Here is a 19,889-nt window from a genome sequence, read left to right as displayed (position 1 = left end):
ACTAAATCAAGTGCTAGAAGAAAGACATTTTCATAAATGCATTGTTGATAATTCATTGTTTGTGTTGCATTCTCATGGCAAAACTACCATCGTGTTAATTTATGTAGATGACATAATTATCACACGGGATGATACTTTTAAAATATCGAAAGTCAAAACTCATCTGCATAAAAGATTTGATATCAAATATCTTGGCCAACTTCGATACTTTTTGGGAATAGAAGTAGCACATTCTAAGAAGGGAGTTTTCCTAAGCCAAAGAAAATATGCCCTAGACCTCCTTAAGGATTTAGGCAAACTTGGGGTCAAACCTGTTGACACTCCCATAGAAGCCTATACCAAATTTGATCTTAATGATGGAGTTATTCCGCAAAAGAATATTGAACAATATCAGAGATTGGTTGGTCATCTCATATATCTCACATTTACTAGACCAGACATCTCTTATGCAGTCAGTTTTATAAGTCAATACATGCACTCTCCAAGACCATGCCATGTAAAAGTTGTTGAACGCATCTTGAGGTATATAAAGAAAAGTCCAGGACAAGGATTGGTATACGCAAGAAATGAGCACAATATGGTTGAAGGATATTCATATGCAGATTGGGCTGAAAGTGAAGACAGAAAATCAACTACAGGCTTCTGTATATTTGTCGGAGGCAATTTAGTCTTATGAAAAAGCAAGAAGCAAAACACAGTTTCAAGGTTTAGTGCTGAAGCAAAGTACAGAGCCATGGCTGCCACCGCTTGCAAAATGATCGGAACGAAGTCTTTTCTTAATGAGATAGGAATAACTGTGAACAGTCCTATGAAAATAAATTGTGACAACAAATCAGCCATTTATATAGCTTCAAATTATGTTTTTTCATGAGAGGACTTTTGAAAAAGTTCAGAAAGGGGATATTATTTTGCCTTATACAAGAAGTGTTGATCTGGATGATGCTCTCACCAAAGGGATGAGTCGATCACAATTGCAAAATACACTCAACAAGTGGGGTTGCTTCAATATCCATACCCCACTTGAGGGGGAGTATTGAGATAATGATATCTACACCCGTATCTTTTGGTTACTCTTTCAGCCTCCCAAACTTACCTTTGGTTACTCTTCCAGCCTTCCAAACTTACTTTTTTTGGTTCCTTCATGTCCCTTAAATCTGGGTAAAGATCCATTGTTGATAGCAAGTAGTTATCAACCTTGTTTGACGTTAACCGTTGGCTTTTTATAAGCTAACTATGATGAATGATAATATGCAGCTTTGTGCTGGTTCTCTATGGCTGCCGAACCACGTAAATCTGATTTGTTATCTTTCTATTGCTTTCTTTCAACAGTTTCCACAAGAGGGTAGGCAAAAGCCTGTTTGGGATCGTTAGCTGGGTTGAGCGATTATAGAGTTATGCATTTGAAGAAGTGGCAGCTGCTTTGCCCGCGCCACCTCTAAGAGGTGGTAGCTGCCAAATCCATCCTAGTGTAAATACAAAAGAGGAAGGGCCTCACTTCCCATCCCAAATGTATAAATGCCAACCTAGCGCCGAGATTCCAAATGGGATCACCATGGGTGTTTGACCACGATTTTGCCTGGAAAAGACCAAATGCATAAACACCCATCCCAACGCCCAGATTCCAAAAGCAGCTAGTCCACGTCACCTTGGTACAATTGTTTAACTGGTAGGAGTCCGCCCAACCCTAGCTTGTCTTTCAAAAAAATATATATGTACTTCTCATAGACGTTTGTTTCACTCTTTGTAAGAAAGAGGTCCTACTTCCCATAAAATAGAGCCTCTTTAGGAGGAAAGAGCATGTAACAAACGGGCGTTAAGGCATCCAAATCCCTTGGATCTCTATCCATTCTAAGATTCAGAGTTTCACTACCAAAAAAACAAAAGAATCAGAGTTAAATTCTTGTTCCAATTTATATGATGGGTCAGAGATCGAGGGAATTTGAGAAACCTCGGATCTTGGTATAGCCCCCTACACCACATCATATCCTTGGATCTCTAACGCCCATAAAAGTCTAGAATCAGATCAGTAAGAAAACTAATGAATTTCCTTTAATAATTCTACAGCAAACGTGCTTCACCCAGATTTCAGAGGTGAGGAATATGAGACAAAGCTATCGATAGGCATTAACTTATAAAACAATTTCTTCATGTGCATTACTTCTACTAGTTACAGAAACCATGGATGACTCCACTAACTAGTATTTTCCACGATCAATTGCAGATTCAAAACTAGATCTACAGCCGGCGCTTAATATAAGGCTCGAGGCTTCCGAAAAAAACAAAAGCATATTGGGTGGTAGCTTCACGTGTACTCCATTATTCAGCAATTGCTACTTTCACGTAATATCAGTTTCTTTTGAAATTGTACTTGATTAATTCATAAAATCAAAAGTAAAGATGTATGAAGATCAGAAATATACACAGAATCAAAGGAACCAGGAAATCAAACGGAAGCTGTGAATGTTCATATCACCAAAGCAAGAGCACACGAAGGTCCAAAATATAAGCAGAGAATGGAAGGAAGAAAGGAAATCAAACGGAAGCTGTGAATTGTTCAAGTGATTATCACCCCCCGTGACTAATTAGAATCCACTCAAAACACAAAATAAGCAGACAATCCAGAAAATATGTGTTGCAAGGCAACCACCATGGCTTTGACAGGGAACTAAAATTTTTCAGCAATAAAACATCACCCTCTTGACGTTCTCCTTGAGGGCAGGCAAAGGTCTTACGGTGGAGCCTGCAGGAACACGGGTGTTGCTGCCCCGTGAACCTGAAGCACTGGCACCTCCTGCACCTCCCCTCCCTGGCATCCCACTGGACAATGAACCACTATCGGATGTCTCTGGTTCCATATAGAAGCGCGCTCTGAAGGCAGCAAGATGTGCATAATACGCAGGAGGCACTGTCATCACGAATATAATAGGTAACTGGTCAGAGTCCGTTACAATACATACGATTGCCAATGCATAGATAAATACTACGCAACATTTAAGCCACAGAAATGGCATTCTAATGATAAATGTTTACCTATGGAAACAGAGCGAGTGCACCGGGCGTAGCTGCAAAAGAAGAAAAACAATCTTAGTAAATGAAGTATCAAGATTAACCCAATGTGGGGCAGTAAATCAGGGATTACAGAATCATTCATAAGAAAGACAACGATTCAAGAGTGGACATTGTCAACTAGTGTTCCGATATGTCGGACACATAATAGTCCACCATCCAACAGTGCAGCCAGGGTCAACTGGCTTTAGCAAACCCATAAAAGTACAACACATCAAGTTCAGGTGACCAACATGGCAAGGATTAGGTGCATCGAAATCACAACAGGATGGGTTTTAACTAGAAAAGCACCCTGAGAACTAAAATAAAACTCTTTTGGGCGGTGAAGGAAGATGCTTATGGCCTTGTATATGGTGTAATAGGGTTGAGCAAGAGCAGACCCAAGAAAAGGTTCAATTTTTCCAAAACTTGTCAATGCCGAGCAAGAAAATCATGCAGATAAGGGCTAAGCATGAATGCGTACGTGTAACAGAGGTTGTTCGTGAGGGTTTGAAGCCCATCAGCAGTAAATTTGTTTTCATCCCACAGCACATGGTAATGAGCTGGACGACTAGTTCCCTGTTAATTCATAATGTCCAACAATCAGTCAATGACAACCATATATCAAAGCAAATATGGATCCATATTCACAATAGCAGGCCATGAATTCTCCCAAAAGTAAAACGTCACCTGGATGCCAGCATGACTACAGAGATAAAAGTCAAATTCAGTCGGATGGCATATCTTTGAGTCCACGACAGTTCCTGCAATATAATGGTGCAAAAGATGTCATAATGTATATTTATTAGGACAACCACCCACACCAGGCGTCAACAGGCATGACAAAATGCCTAACTTCAGAAGAAAATTGAAAACAAATTGCAATTCATATTTAAATAGAAAAAGAAAGCAAGACTTTATACAAGCACAGAAACAGGTATAAAACGCTAGGTCCATTGCCAACTGGCAAGTACACTAGTTTGCTTGAAATAGACAACATTTACTTGGGAAGATGAAACAAAACAAATTATTAATTTATTATTAGTTTCCAAGAGGCTTTCCTCTGAACTATGACCAAATTGTATTCTCAGCTCAGGAAAAAAAAACTCTATCACATACTACCATTTGCTATATATACCTGGCAGTATATTTCCACTTCTATCAGTAGACCGGTTATCCTTATGATTATTAGCAAACAACCTTGTGTGATGCCGTTTTTGAACCACAACAAAAGTAACAGGAGGCTGGTAATTTGGCTCAAGAGAAGCACAAGCCTGCAAGCACAACATTCTGTATAATTTAGCAAGATGCATTTAGAGTATATATATATAAATATTCAGGTAGAAGAAGGCATCACCTTCCGAATAGCATCCAATTCATGCAACAACACCTGATAAAATTGACCTTCACTAACTCCGTCCCTAGAAGTTCCATAGTTGGCCTAGATTATCAGAATACATCTAATCAACAAGACAGTTAGCGAACAGGTGTGATAAAAGGTACCTGTAGAATATGATTTGCTGTGGCTTCTGGCCAGTTGCTCTTCGGAAAGAAACAAGAAGCTCCCTGAGCCAAACAAAATAGCAAAGAGAACACTCTTTAGAGTTCAAACGGCTCAACAAGTCACCATTGGAACAGCAAAAACATGTAAATATGATCAGATGGGGCAGTGAACTAGTTGTTTGTGATGTTCAAACATTCTATCGCGGAATGGAGTTTAAATGATGACTTGTCATATACATAAATTTGAAGAAAAGGAAAAAGAAAATCACAAACTTAATCATTCCACCAGTAACAGTCCCACGTTGAGGATCATTCCAGACTTTAAACAGATCCTGTATCAGTTCCTGTCGATGTGCTTGTGCACATACTAAACCAGCATATTTGGTAATCTCTGGCCAATCTTGCGAAGCCACAACCTACAAGGACATTATGTCATGTCAACTTAGAAATGCAAGATTAAGAAACAACAAAAGGAAATAGAACATTGTACAGACACATAAGGAAAACAGAAGAAATAAGAAATTATATCTAAAATGATAAAATCAGTTCCACAACAAACTCTCAGCTTACTGCGGCTATAGAGGGGCTTGAATCCTCTCCAGGATGAGGATGTGTAACATCAGCACCAAAGATTATTGTAGGTCTATCACTGACAAGAGGGATTCGCATTGACACTGCATCGACAAGGACAGTGTTTCGGCCTCCAACCTTACAAAAAAATAAAAAGGTAACAGATCTACATTATCATCTAAATCAAAATTGTTGACATAGGTCAGACAATTCAAGCAGCTCCAAGGATTACCTTTACATTAATTTTAAGAGCAACATTTGCAAGATACTGCTTACTCATCTTAAACACATGCTTTGTAAGGCAGCATTGTGACACCAAGCCAAGATCTGTCTCACAGATCCGCTTCAAATCCCCTAATAACACATTCAGTTGGAAGTCAAGATACCATCATTGCAAAGGCAAAAGGCAAGAATTTAACGGTAAGAGCTATTGGCATTTAAAGGAATAAGATGTTTAAACTTAAACGAAAAAGATGGCTCATACCATAAAGTGATCCATTGTTATCAGGCAAAATAACAATCAACAATTCAAGTTCTTTGCCACGAAGGATGTTAGCAGCTTCCTGGTACCGTGATTTTAGAGCCTTCTCCACTTGATCTGGTCGCGTAGAGTATACAGGAAGTATGGGTTCCGGATTGAACATCTTCACGGCAAGGGAAAAAAAAGATTAAGCAGACACAAAGAATTAGCCCCACCAATGAGAGACCTAATGAACAATAAATATTTCCCAGGACCAACGCACCAATATACATATATGGCTTGGCCTATCATACCATTCCAGAAATCTGACACATCTGGGCTAGTTCTTGACAAAAGCCTCGAGCAACACCATCTTGCACATTCCGCGAAAAGTTTATACAAGTCCAGTAGTTCACAGTACCACCATTAACCATTTTCTGCAATTATTAATATGAAGCATAAAATTAGAAAAAGAAATCCAGTCATCATATACATATAGGATCCTATGTTGTCCAGGATATACAACAGCATAGATCATGTATGAACATGGAATAACATACAGGATCCTAGCAACAACACAAACCAACCAACCCCCCCCCCCCGCCCCCGCTACAAATAAAAAAAAAGAACACCTCAAAAGTCTATAAGCATTATGCAGGACAACTTAAACAATGGGTGAAATTAGTAGCAATACATATTGTGCAAGATAACTTACACATTTAGCAGAATTTCTATGGTTGCCACAGAATGGCAGCACATATTATGATGCAGGACAACTGAAACAGCAACGTAAAGAATAAAGCATAAAAGATTGGCCGGCTCCAGAATAACAAAAATCAAAAACTAAAACTCTTCCCTCAACTCTCAAGTGATATCAGCTTGTTGAGCTGAATCCTGTAGAACACTCTCAACTGCCAGTTCTGCCTCCAAAGAAAAAACACTTGAATTTACACGAGGTAAACTTTCTTTCTCAAATCAAGAAAATCCACAGGTTCAACATCACAGCTAGGTTGAGAAAAACAAAGGGACTTGCAAATTCTCAGATACAGAAGATAGACAAAATGAAATATGTCTATGTGAATGGACAAGCATGAACCAACAACAAATTGAAGGCACCACGATAGCTACATGTCCAAGCATATCAATGTTGGAAGGCCAAACAGATGTATCTACATGTTAGTCATACAGCAGTTTGTAACCATTAATGGAAAAAAAATTGGTAGAGTATTTATTTTAATGCCTAATAGGGTAACCATGTAGGAAAACCAGCCAAAATTTAGGGGAGAAAAATTCAAGATGGATAGAACTATAACTGCAACTATCAAAGACAAGGCTCTACCTTATTCATCATATTCCATTGGCCCACATGTGGCAAGCAATCTTTTTCCCTACCCGTATCATGATACTTAAGCTGCACCAGGACAAAGATCACAAGACAAAGATACTAAGTACAAAAACATAAAATAAACAACGATTCCACTATCCACAGAAAATATTCATCACTTACCCAAGGGGCAGGCAGGATGCGAGCTTCAACTGAAGCAAGTTTCTCATCAATCTTGATGCCAAACTCCTTGGCATAAGGGTCTTCATGATAAGCATTATGACTGACAGTCTGCAATAAAGCACATACAAAAAACATCATATGAAGTATAAATTAGAACTATGCAGAAAAAAAGGAAACTATCTGTAAAAGTATGTTCATGCAACAGCTGAGTAGTGACCATCGGACTTTATAATGAAAAAGGTCAATCAACTTGTCACTTAAGGCCATCTGCCAGCATTAAACCGCAATAATCTTGCAACAAAGTACTATCCACAAGAGAAGGGTATTAGATATAATGCAGCACCCGAAGAATATCGAGCTCCCGATCATGTGGCCTTTGGCAAGTAACCTTAAGCAAAGCAGTGATTTGGCGCTCATTCAGCCTTTTTGAATATCTTTGGCCTTCAACTATTTTGCAGACCTGAAATCCAAGACAAATCATCAAGAAAAATTGAAAAAAAAAATAGAATTGAGATGAATCGCATTGTGAAGTGCTTTAAACAATCTAACCTCCATTGGCAGATAATTTGGTCTCTGCTGATTTCCAACTTGCAGACAAGGCCAATTTGTATGCCGGATGGTGAAACCATATGTCTCTTGGAAATATTGAACTACAGACTTTGTAGTACCTCTATCATCAACAGGGAACCTGCTCCCAAATACGAAAGAAACAGCCAAATATCAGTTGCCAAGACAGACCTGGCTGTAAAAAGAAAAAGGTGAACTTACAAATAAAAGAAAAAATATGACAAGTACATAACTAAAAGTAATACAATTTAACATCTTTATGCGATAAAAGTTCTTGATGGATAAATATGCCAAACGAATAAAAAACATAAGATTGAGGGAAGGAACTAGAAAGGTTTACGCTCATTACGTCAACTCCCTTGTCGGTTGTGAAGTTAAAGCAGAAATTCTGTATTTTCTGCGCATGTTGCCACGATGAGTTACCTCTACTTTAACACCTCTCAAGGCCTTCTTGATCTGAGATTGATTAAGGCATGCAGTTAAGCTCACATGAATCAGAAACCAAGAAGTACAAGCTTAAAGTTGTACTAAAATTTCTAACCTTACACTACTGGATGAAAAACAACAAAGCCACTTTATACTTGTTATATGCTAACATTTGGCTTGACCATTAACATCAGGGGAACTCTGATTTGAACGACAGAAAATTGTGAGATGTCAAAAGACACAAAAGTAACTTTAGAACATGGGTCTTAGAAGCTGGGAATGTTCGCCCATGGGTGGATAGCTCTCATTTGACAAGAAAAATCTACAACTAAAAATATGGCTGAACAGTATCAACCCGTGAAAACGTAGACACACCTGAGACAATTCAAACATACAGCCACTAACTATGAGTAAACTCAGCACTTTTAGAAAATTCAGCAAGACAAAACCACATGCATTACAGAGCACATAACTATTTTTAGCAATGTTCTACTTTCTACCAACAAATTGGATAAAATAACAACTGCTAAACAGATTAAATATAGCAAAACATTTTGAAAGCAGTAAAAAAATTCTGACTTTAGTGTATGACCAGCAGAGTTAACAGAACAGAACTGGTCAAAGACACCCTTAAACACAGATACAATTCTACATGCAATGTTAGCACCAATATTACAAGCAATGTTAGCACCAATATCATTAAGACTAATTATCATTCAAATTGGCCGTAACTGAAGCCCTAGAGGCTCTGCCAGATAGGATTAGCACCAACCCTTTTTCTAAAAGGTCAAAGGGCATTTTTTTTGCTTCTTTTTGAACATCCACATTTTCTCAAACATCATTATCCTTAACCATTTCACAAGTTAACCATGGCATACGCACTTTTTGCAGTTTTCATAATTGATATATTGAGTAGATGCATTACCACAGCCCTCAGCAGGGTCAGTTTATTTTTTAAATAGAATAGAACTGCTACATCCATAACCAACGCAAAACTTAATTGGGTCAATATTTTGGATACCCAGACTCAGCCTGAAGAATAGGGCTAGGTCCAAGATGGGGCCAGTTCAGCTAACTGGCCCACCCTACTTCCAGGTAAACAACATAAGCAACAAACACCTGAATCCCAGAGCACTCATCATAAAAAAGCAAAAGTTGGACTGATTGCATACTTTCACTCGGTCAGCATCAGATAATGGCCTGGACAAAACATCCCTGTTCAACAGCTGAGTAACAAAGTCAATCACAGGCAAGGGCTCAATGAAGGCAGTTGAAGACATATCTGCAGGACAAACATCAAACAATATAAGAACAGCAAAAAGGCATTTAACATGGGATGGAAATGGATTTGTGGAATAAACAAGAACAATGACAAGGGGAAAATCACAAAATAAGATTCACACATACCAATGTTAAGAGAGAGACCCATTTGAGTGGGTCTGATGCTCTGATAAAAGCCCCTCCAACTTTCCAACCCTTCACCAAGTGGATGTCTTCGCCCCAAGTCAGGTGAATAGAACGACCTTCCCACAGGAGAATACCTGCTTCCCACTATCAATAGATTAACCACTTCACGCTGGATTGATATCTAAGAATTAAAGTAACTTCACTTTGCATGGAATGTTACCGATTTGTTGGCAGCTCACGCAGGACAATATCCAGAACCTGAAGGGCTTCTTGGGGAGCATCAGCCTGCTTGCCAGCCAAAAACAGACCCAGATGATGCAGGTCAGCACGTGCAGCAAACTTTATCACAACCTTGAATTGCCTCTCTCTTCTGCAAGCATACAAGCAAACTTAAAGTAGATCCAACTTACACAGATTGCTGAGTCACTTTCATGTAAGTAATATGTAAGTAACAAACCAATAGACAAAATGAGTATCAAACTTTTGAAAGAAGGAAAAAGGTAAAAGACAGACAAACTGGTTCTGGTATTAAACCACAAGATAAAAAATAAAGAATAGTAAAAAAAATGAAGACGCAAATTAAGTGTGAAGTGAATAGCATACCGTGGGGGACCCATCCCATCCTCTTCATCAATCAAATTAATCATGAACTCTTTTGATGTGAAGGGAAGTGGCCCTGCTGTATACAAGCTCTTCCGACCATCATATGCAGGAAGCCTCTTACCAAGATGAGATTCTCTGTACAACTTCACGAGTTGATCCATTACAGCCCTGTTGACACCCCTTGACGTAACTTCAGGTGTGATGGATACCTGTTTTCCATAAATTCAACAATCAACCGAGTTTTTAACTAAAAAAGAAGAAAACTGAAAATGCTTTATAGTGATAGTTTTACATCGTATTGATGAAGATCCTTATCTGGAAGCTCAGCGAAGAAATGATTAGCTTTCACTATACATCTGATTCCAGTCTGGCCCTTCCCAGGGCGAAGGGGGAACCTCATCGCTTTGCTTGAGGAAGGTGGTGCAACCAGCTCGGAAGCAACTTCCGATGGAGTGATGGAAAGCTGCTCAAACTGCTCCTGCATGGGCTGTGATTCTGGCAACCTGGATGCAGCAGCAGAGGAACCAGGTTCTTGCAGCCCAGCAGACTGTGAGAACTGAGGGGTGGGGGCGCTGGTACCATATTGATGGTAAGCTTGGCGCAGATCGGGAACCACCGCCGGCAGGTGGACAGCAGAACCAGACATGCCAGGAGACTGGAGCGGACCCTGCTGGCCACCTCCACTGCCTCCAAGGCGTCTGCCACCAGATTGAGGGGGTCCGCCAGGTTGATGTGATGGTGGGCCAGAATAGTGGGGAGCTTGTCCCCGAGGCGCTCCAGCTCCACGGCCTGCATATGCTTGCTGTGGATACGGAGGCAGGGGTTGTGGCTGTATGGGAGCCCAACCCCGGCTCCCGACTGGCGGCACTGCAGGTCTGCCTCCTTGTGGGCTACGATGAGGTTGAGGGTCTGAGCCCTCACCACTCGAGGATCCCGAACCTTCAGTCTTCCGACGCCTTGGCATGACGGCACTCCTTTTCCACTGTATCGACGAAGAAAAACTAAGGCAAGCACGTGAAAGCCAAAAAAACATCAGGATAGGAAAAAGCAAACAATGCACATACAGGAAAACTGATAGCAAATAATGCAAAAGAAAAACAAGGCAACCAAATGAAGAAAACCCTAAAGTCAAATGAGATATTGACACGATAAATACCTAAAAAGAAAACTATACAATACAACCAAGAACAATTGCCATTTTGTCATATATACTACTATTCCAACCAACCAAGCAAGATGATCCAATTCATGCAAGCGGTGAGAACTACACAACCATTGAAACCCAAATAAGAAAAACTCAAACAGGAAAATCAGTAAAAAAACAAATAAAGCAAACTGATAAATGAATAAGAAAAGGAACAAACTCTCAAAAAATAACACCTAAAACTTCTGCCACGAGATAATACTGATCAAAGCAACGGACAAGAAATTTTCCAGCATGTATTGCTCCAATTAACCCCAGGAAGAAAACCCAATTAACATATCTGAAGACAAACATATAAAATGTGGCGTTTGCGTGGAGAAATACCCGCAAACTCACCAACAAAAATGGAAACTACCACACCCATCTTCAATAAATTTCCTTCTAAACAAGAAAATACTTTTACATTTGCCACATAAAACGAAAGCATCCGACTATCGACACGAAATGAAAACCACAATCAGAACAGGCAAAACGAAAAGAAGAGATCAGGGAACAGTTTCCATCCAATACTTACACGAAACCAAAAAAAATGCATACAAGCATAGAGGAGAGACCACACGATCCCAAAAAACAGAACCCCTAAAGCGCATAACGCAAGTCACCGATCATCCATTCTCCATCTCACTAACCCAAAGCAGTTAAGACTAAGAAGAAAAGGCACCCAAAACAAAGCCAACAAAACCCTAAACCTCCATGCAACTCCAAAACAGAGAGAAAATCACATCACATAAAAACTTAACCCTAGCAGTAGGACATCAGAAACAACACATTCGTCCATGATCCTCCCATCCTGAGGAACGAGAACGAAGACGCGTCAACTCCAAGCCTTCATCCGTACAGATAATAAGAAGAAAACATGGGGAAATGGGGGGAAAAAGAAGGAAATAAACGAAGAATGGAATCCAAAACCCTAGCTACAAGCCGAAACAGCGAAGTGCGCGAGACCTCTACAGATAGAGAGATCTACCGGAAATGGGAGAGATTTACCTCGATTAAACGGAAAACTAGCCGGAAACCGTCCTCCCACGATCGCTCCGAATGAGAGAGAGGGAGAGGACAACGAGAGGCAGAATAAAGAAATATATATAGAAAGAGAGAGAGAGAGACTGGACCGAGGGTTTAGCGCCGGGGCTGCTTATCGAAGGAGGGGCAGATTAACGGAAATTTAGGAGAGAGAGACCCAGAAACAAAAAAGTAAGAGAGAGAGAGAGACAAGAAGCAAAAAAGGAAGAGAGAGATAAGGAGCAGTCTCTCTCCTACGTGGCATCGGGAGTGGGGTTTGACTTGACTAGACAGTGGACGAGTTTGGGTTTCCCGCCCTCTGCCTTCCCCTTTCCACCGACCTTTCAATAAACAGCCGGAGATCCTCATCCTTCTCTTGTATCACCCAAATATCAAGGCCCTTCCAGTTTCATAACAAAGAGTAAAGACAAGAGGATTAGTTCCCTTATTTAACCTAACATTTTAATTTAATACCTTATCGAGCCACCACGGTAGTACATTCGTGGCATTGTTTTATTGATCGCTTGTTTCTTGTTTGCTTCTAGTTTAACACATTTGTGGGGTGATATGTACAAAGAAAGAACCTACTTCGAGACGTGCTCACATGATTGGCTGCACCGCATCTCGAAGCAAAGCTGGTTTTGTTTTTTTTTTTTTCACCTTTTTGTAAAAAAAGAAAGGGCGAAAAGGAAAAAGAGTCCAAATGACTGAAAAGGCATTTTGTTTGGGGTGAAATGACGTCTGTGAAGGACATATATTCCTTTCTTCCTTCGTTGGGGTTCGGTGGATCGAATCTCACAGAATCTCCAGCTTTTATTGGACCCGGACCTGGACCCTGAGCAGAAACTGTAACTTCAACAGGCTCCTAGCGTCTATGTCACGATCGGACCTGCATTTCATTCGGGTCGAGATCCAAACCTATATTACAAGCAGGATTTCGGATATGGTAAAGATCTTTCGACATTGTATATGGATCCGGATCCACGAATAATAGAGGACGAGGGGGAACTGTGACTCTTGTGAGTGCGGCGACGTAGGGAAACACATTTATATCGCATATTTTGCGATAGCGCGTAAATAGTAATTAATCGCCTAACGATAAAATATTAATGGCTCGGATTTGTAGCCTCTTTTGTAGGCCACGTTAACGTCGCGATGGCCCACTATGCTTTTCGGTTGTCGGCGATGTAACCAAATGTAAGTAATATAAAAAATACCTTGATTTTATCGCGATATTTTGAAAGACTATATTTTAGGATAGCATGATTTTTTTTTAAGGTTTATAGTTTTTTTTAAATGAAATAAGAAAAGTGTAATTCTTATTGTTTCATTTAAAGTTTTATATCTACTTCTGTTTTTTAAAGTTCATATATATATATATATATATATATATATATATATATATATATATATATATATATATATATATATATATATATATATATATATATATATATATATATATATATGTTGTGATTCTTTGAGATTTCCTTCAAACAATGTAATTTTGTCATGACTCCTAAGGGCTTGCACATATGAGCTAGGTGATCCGCTTAAGATATTAAAGTTGAATGACGTCCAAATGGGCTTAGCTTCAGTTACTTCTGTCACCTTGTGTTGGGACGTTGCAAGTTCAAATCTCAATGGTATAGTTGTATAATGGTTAAGGTATGCCTAATTCCAGCTATCTATGTCAAAAAAATATATAAGTTAAATATGACATCAGAATTCAATATCTTGGACGTGTGTCTTTCACCACAAGGTCAAAGTCAATGAGAAACTATTCTTGGTGATCAGTGAAATACTCATGAAGATTTGCTTTGTGCAATACATATCTACAAACGCGGCACCTCTTAGACTTTTTATATATACTTTTGTTTTTAAAAGTTTTAATATATGCTCCATGATTATCTGAGATTTCCTTCAAATAAGGTAATTTCAGGCATGACTCTAAGGACTCGTTTGCATGTCACATAAACCAATTCATCAAAGAAACAAATCGGTAGAGACTTTAAATTATTTCATTTTTTTCTGCAATGGTTACAAATATCAGGCTTGTTTTATAGAAAGGAAAGAGAAAGGGATATGATTTTGATTGTTTGTCATAGAAAATCATTTCCTGAGCACTACTCAATTAGATTCAAAATTGGATATCCAAATTTAGCTCATTAACATGTAGATCCAGTAACAAACTTGCAACTAGGGATGAAAACAGATCAAATATAATCCCATACATCTTTTGAATCTAACATGTTACCAAAATCTTAACCTAAAATTTTTGTTTAACCTTAAATAGCAAAAAATAATATTTTTCATGTGGGGGAGTTGAAAGACTCTTGAGCGGGTTACATGTATAAATCAACAACATAAAATCAGAGAAACATTCATGAATTATTTATGAAAACAAAAATAATTTATATTTATAAAAGTAATCATTCACAAAATGCATTAAGATGGATAAAAATGACAGAGTTGCAATTACACAAAAATTTAGGATCAAAATAAAATAAAATCTTAAGTTTAGCCCTGAATTCTCAGAGGTCTTGGTTCTCGATGTTGCTTCTTAGAGAGCTAAGGACGAGGTTGAGCATATTGGGCACGATAATGTTGATGGCATCAAGAATATTGGATACGATAATGCTAATGTTGATAAGGTCAAATGTGAAGTCAGTTATGATAGAGATTATGACAATCTCAGCCATGATAGTGAGACTCTCACAAAGATGCTAATAAGGCCAAATGTAAAGTCAGTCTCGATAGAGATCCCAATAATATCAAACACGATAATGAGACTCTCATAAGAAGTTTTGATAAGGCCGCACGTGAAGCCAACATAATCAAGACCATCGATAACGGGACTCTCTCAAACAGTTATGATGAGATAAAGATCAAGAATATTGATAATATCAAGTGTGAAGCTAATACCAAAAATACCAAGAATATCAACATTATCGTTGATAACGATAATCTTGATAATTCAGTTAAAATGAAGAGAGGTCAAGGTAGCAAATGTAACAATGTTATCGAAAGAAGAATCTAGAAAAATCGACAAAAGTTGATAACAATGTAATCCTTTTAAATAGTGAAAAAACTCTACATATGAGTTGTTGAGTGGAGTACCGTGGATGCAAGTGGTAGTTCATTGAACCACGTTAAAAATTGTGTGAATCATTTCTTTTATGGTATCAAAGCATCTTCGATTATGGGTGATTGGTGAATTCTTCTCAATGGTGTCAACTTTCATCGACTGCTATACCAAATTCCCATACCTCTTCAACCTGAATGTGGCAAACTTCGTTACAATCAAACTTAATCATTCAAATTTTCTATTATGGAAGACACAGTTGCTTGGCCTTATTGAGAGCCAAGACATGATTGGATTTGTTGATGGCGAAACTCCAATTTCAGCTCAGACCTTTGATGGTGTCTCAAATCTGGAGTTTATTGCCTGAAAAAATATGACAGGCTGCTGCAAGGATGGATCACGGGCACTCTATTCGAGAAAGTGTTGGGTCTCGTCATTGGCTGCCAAACATCTAACGAGGTATGGAATACTCTTATCAAGGCCTTTGCTCATGTTTTGAAGGAACGTGAATTTCTTCTGACACAAAAGTTGCAGTCATATCAAAAAAGAAACCTCTTGATAAATGAATATGTTAATGGGTTCAAAAAAATTTGTGATGAACTTACGAACATTGGCAAGCCCGTAGAAGATGAAACCATGGCATTCTAGATTCTTAATGAGCTTGGTCATGAGCACGCTGCATTTATTACAACTATGCTAAAGTCGCCAATTCTATCATATGATTAAGTAGTTGACTTACTTCAAGGGCATGAAACCATGTGCATCGTACATGAAGAAGGTATGAATGAGACCTCCGCATTTTTTGGCCAAAAATTTATTAATCAGAAAAATTAGTTTAATACAAAGCAACTGTTTAACTCAAAGGGACGCGGTTTTATCCAAGCCAAACATAATGACAGTAGATTCAATCAAAATAAAATCAAATCCGGTTTTAATTAATCGCATGCCAAAGGCAATCAAGAAAAAGAAAAGGGGGTCCTCTGTCAAATATGTGACAAAATGAATCACATTGCTATTAACTGTTGACACCGCTTTAATCATGCCTATCAAGCCAAAGATGTTCCACAGGCTCTTGCTGTCATGAAACTTGTTGATAGTCAAGATTAATATTGGTTTCCTGATACAGAAGCCACCTTGCATATTACTGATAATCCAGGTAATCTCAAAACATGCTCAAAGTATTATGGGTCAAGAAAAATTATGGTTGGAAATGGTGCCAGATTGGATATCACTCATGTTGGATCCACAAAAATCGAGAATGGTGATCATTCGCTTTACCTGAACAATGTTCTGGTCGTTCCTTAGATTAAAACGAATATGGTGTCTTTAAGTCAATTAACGTTTGATATGCCTTGTTTATTTGAATTCTCATCTGATGGTTTTGTGATTAAGGACAAGAGAACAGGCAAACAAAAGGCGACAATAAGTAGAGTAGGTGATCTGTACGGATTCGACAACTCAAGAAACAAGGGTGATCATAAAATGCAAGTCTTCTTTTCTTCACGATTTAGAAACTCAAGTTGAAAAGTTTGGCATCAACGATTTGGGCATATGCATGCAGAGGTTGTTGACTTTCTTGAAAAAAAATAAATTGATTTCAATAACTTCAAAGTTCGTTAAAAGTGCTATATGTGCAAGCTGCCAAATGGGCAAAATAAGTAGATTTTTTTTCTTTCTGTTGATGACCATTGCACGAAATTGTTTAGAAAAGTTTATTGTAATCTGTGGGGACCTGCTCCTGTTATTTCTCATCAAAGATTCAGATTTTATGTTGTCTTTATTGATGAATATTCTCATTTTTCTTGGATATTTTTTCTAAGACATAAATCTGAATTATGCACCAAATTTATTGAATTCCATAAGTATGTTCAAACTTAGTTTAAAAATAAAATAAATATTTTTTAATCCGATGAAGGGGGCAAGTTTGGAAGTACTAAACTCGAGACTTACTTAAAGTCAAATGGGGTCGTCCATCATAAAATACCAGGCTTTAAATTATTTCATTTCTTTTTTGCAATGATTACAAATACCAAGGTTGTTTATAGAAAGGAAAGACGAAGGGATGTGATTTTTACTATTTGCCTCTGCATCATAAAAATCCTTTTATGTGCACTACTCATTTGGATTCAAAATTCGATATCCAAATTTAGCTCATGAATATGTAGATCCGGCAACCAACTTGCAACTAGGGTTGAAAACAGATCAAATATAATCTAATACACCATTTGAATCCAACATGTTAATTTTTGTAACCCCCCAAAATCTTAATATGAAAATTTTATTTTAACCTTAAATAACGGAAATAATATTTTTCATGCGAGAGTTGAAAGACTCTTGAGCATGTTACATATATAAATCAACTACGTAATATCAAATAATCATTCACCAAAATCAAAATAATTTATACTTTTAAAAGTAATCATTCACAAAATGTAGTAAGATGGATAAAAAAGACAGAGTTGCAATTACACAAGCACTTAGATCAAAATAAAACAAAATCCTAAGTCTAGGTCTAGATACTGAGACATCTTGGTTCTCGACACCACACCCGTATTTCGCCATCTACTGTCTAGCATATCAATCATTTAAAATCCTTTTAAAAAGACCAGACTCGTACAAATCTGGTAAGTATACACAAATATTAGTTTATTACATAACATTAAAATATATATTTGTATATAAGATGTCACAATTTATTAAGGCATGATACAATTCTAATATAGTTTATCAAGGCATGAAATAGTTTAGCAGAAAATAATATGTTATGTTTCAAAGTTAACTATGAAGAAATATGTAGTTTTATTCAAAATATAACTATGCATTAAAAAATCTTGTTTATACATCAAAATCAAACTATTCAAGAGTGGGTTCTTATAAAACCAAACATACATATCACATCTTTATGATTAGATCCAAGAGAAAATAACACAAAATTCATGAAAATCATGGTTCACACATTAGTTCTCATATTTCTAGTTCTCATATTTTAGTGATTATAGATATATATATATAGAGATATATATATATAGAGAGAGAGAGAGAGAGAGTTTGAAATATATAAACTAGCAAAATATGTAAACTGGTATGAACTAAAATTTTCATAAGTTTTTTTGCAAATATAACCTTGCAGATGCATTCGACGTGGCCCATTTGCTTGGAATTGACTATTGGATCATCGTAATCGGATCAAGAAATATGATTTTTTATGCTTGCATATTTACAAAAATTTTGAGTGGTTGATTTTCAAGCCTTATAAGATTCTTTTTGTACATCGTAATCAAATGATCCAAGAGTCTATTTATATAAAATCATGCATCTAGATTGCATCTTTACGCTAAAATTTTAGAAAAAAAAAACTTATGAAAAATTTAGTGCATACCAATTAATATATTTAATTGGTTTACATATTTTAGTTACCCTATATAAATAGAAGGACAAGAAGTTATAGCCTCCAAGTTTTATGCTTATGGGATAATGAACGTTAGGTATGGCAGGTTGAGCTAGTGCAACCAAGTCTTTGATCCCAAATCCAATCTTTCAAGTTATAAATAAAAAACGTTCAAAATACTCAGGTAAACACTAGCAAACAAAGTATGATGAATACATCTATGAGGTCATGGGGTAGGTATAAGGATGTAAGTAGGGGGAACCATGTTTTTTTTTGTGAGTGCATCAGGAGGGAGTTGTGGGCTACCTAAACTCCTAAGATTGGATGACCCACAACTCCATAGGTCTGCATACATGGACATGTGGTCCACACACACATACATGTAAACTTGACGAGTCATCTATCTCTATGATGCAGTTTGAGTCACCCTCCAAATGAGTTGTGAGTCGAGTAAAATTTCACTTTTGACTCAAATCACTTATGACTCAACTAAAACCAATAGATCCATCTTAAATTGAGGAACCATCAAACTTGCTCTATTTAGGATATAGGATATTAATAGAAAGACAAAAAAACCTACATGATTTTGTTGGCACTCTTGATATGAAGATACATGAGTAGCTTTGACATGTGCAAGAAACTTTTAATTGTCCTCTTTGTTGAAATAAGCAACTTGAACAAAGCCTCAACATATGACCTTAAACAAGAATCCACCACTAACCAACCATAGACATGACTAGGGATGGTAGTGGATCGGGGAAAAATGGGGCCCCACCCCGCTTCGCCATGTTTGAATCGAGGATGGAGGACATGAAACTGGGATAAAGGCAAGGATAAAGGTTAAAATCAAAACTCGTGCGAGGATGGAGGTGGGGATGGACTTATACTTTCTCCCACCTTGTCCCCAATTCTTGTAAGTAAAATACCTTTATGGATGGCAATGGACTGGGGAGAAACGGAGCCCTATCCCGCCCTGCTTCATCCTGTTTGGACCGAGGATAGAGGACATGAAACAAGGCTAGAGGTTAAAATCAAAACTCGTGCAGGGATGAAGGGCAGAATTTTGAGACGGGGTGGGGTGGAGACCTTGTCCCCCGCCTCTACCTCAGTCCACTTCCATCC

At 37.8% G+C, this 19,889-nt stretch overlaps 1 protein-coding gene across 1 annotated transcript; it reads right to left on the bottom strand.

The window, feature by feature from the left end:
• Window positions 1-2,443: 2,443 nt before the first annotated feature.
• Window positions 2,444-12,363, bottom strand: LOC149832712 (protein argonaute 1A-like). Its single transcript, XM_090014676.1, has 23 exons — window positions 12,280-12,363; window positions 10,381-11,070; window positions 10,089-10,297; window positions 9,706-9,855; window positions 9,486-9,619; window positions 9,251-9,360; window positions 8,002-8,108; window positions 7,635-7,773; window positions 7,429-7,545; window positions 7,086-7,193; window positions 6,918-6,989; window positions 5,893-6,015; window positions 5,603-5,762; window positions 5,351-5,472; window positions 5,119-5,256; window positions 4,822-4,964; window positions 4,549-4,611; window positions 4,403-4,466; window positions 4,184-4,319; window positions 3,736-3,809; window positions 3,530-3,624; window positions 3,031-3,062; window positions 2,444-2,905 (listed from the first exon to the last, which is right to left on the bottom strand). Exons 2-23 carry the CDS (start codon window positions 11,050-11,052, stop codon window positions 2,676-2,678), a joined length of 3,198 nt encoding a protein of 1,065 aa, XP_089870802.1. The 5' UTR covers window positions 11,053-11,070; window positions 12,280-12,363; the 3' UTR covers window positions 2,444-2,675.
• Window positions 12,364-19,889: the final 7,526 nt, after the last annotated feature.

Source organism: Nuphar pumila, chromosome 7 (assembly GCF_984573655.1).
Source record: "Nuphar pumila chromosome 7, dmNupPumi1.hap1.1, whole genome shotgun sequence".
In the NCBI taxonomy this organism is placed as follows: Eukaryota; Viridiplantae; Streptophyta; class Magnoliopsida; order Nymphaeales; family Nymphaeaceae; genus Nuphar; species Nuphar pumila.
This window is presented reverse-complemented; position numbering and strand designations above follow the sequence as displayed.

Bases quoted from the DNA above. Each gene is read 5' to 3' on its own strand.
- LOC149832712 (XM_090014676.1), bottom strand. From the start codon at position 11,052: ATGCCAAGGCGTCGGAAGACTGAAGGTTCGGGATCCTCGAGTGGTGAG. The intron at 9,856-10,088 runs GTATGCTATTCA...GTATGCTTGCAG, and splicing joins GATGGGATGGGTCCCCCACG to AAGAGAGAGGCAATTCAAGG. The intron at 3,063-3,529 runs GTACGCATTCAT...CTTCTTTTGCAG, and splicing joins ACGAACAACCTCTGTTACAC to CTACGCCCGGTGCACTCGCT.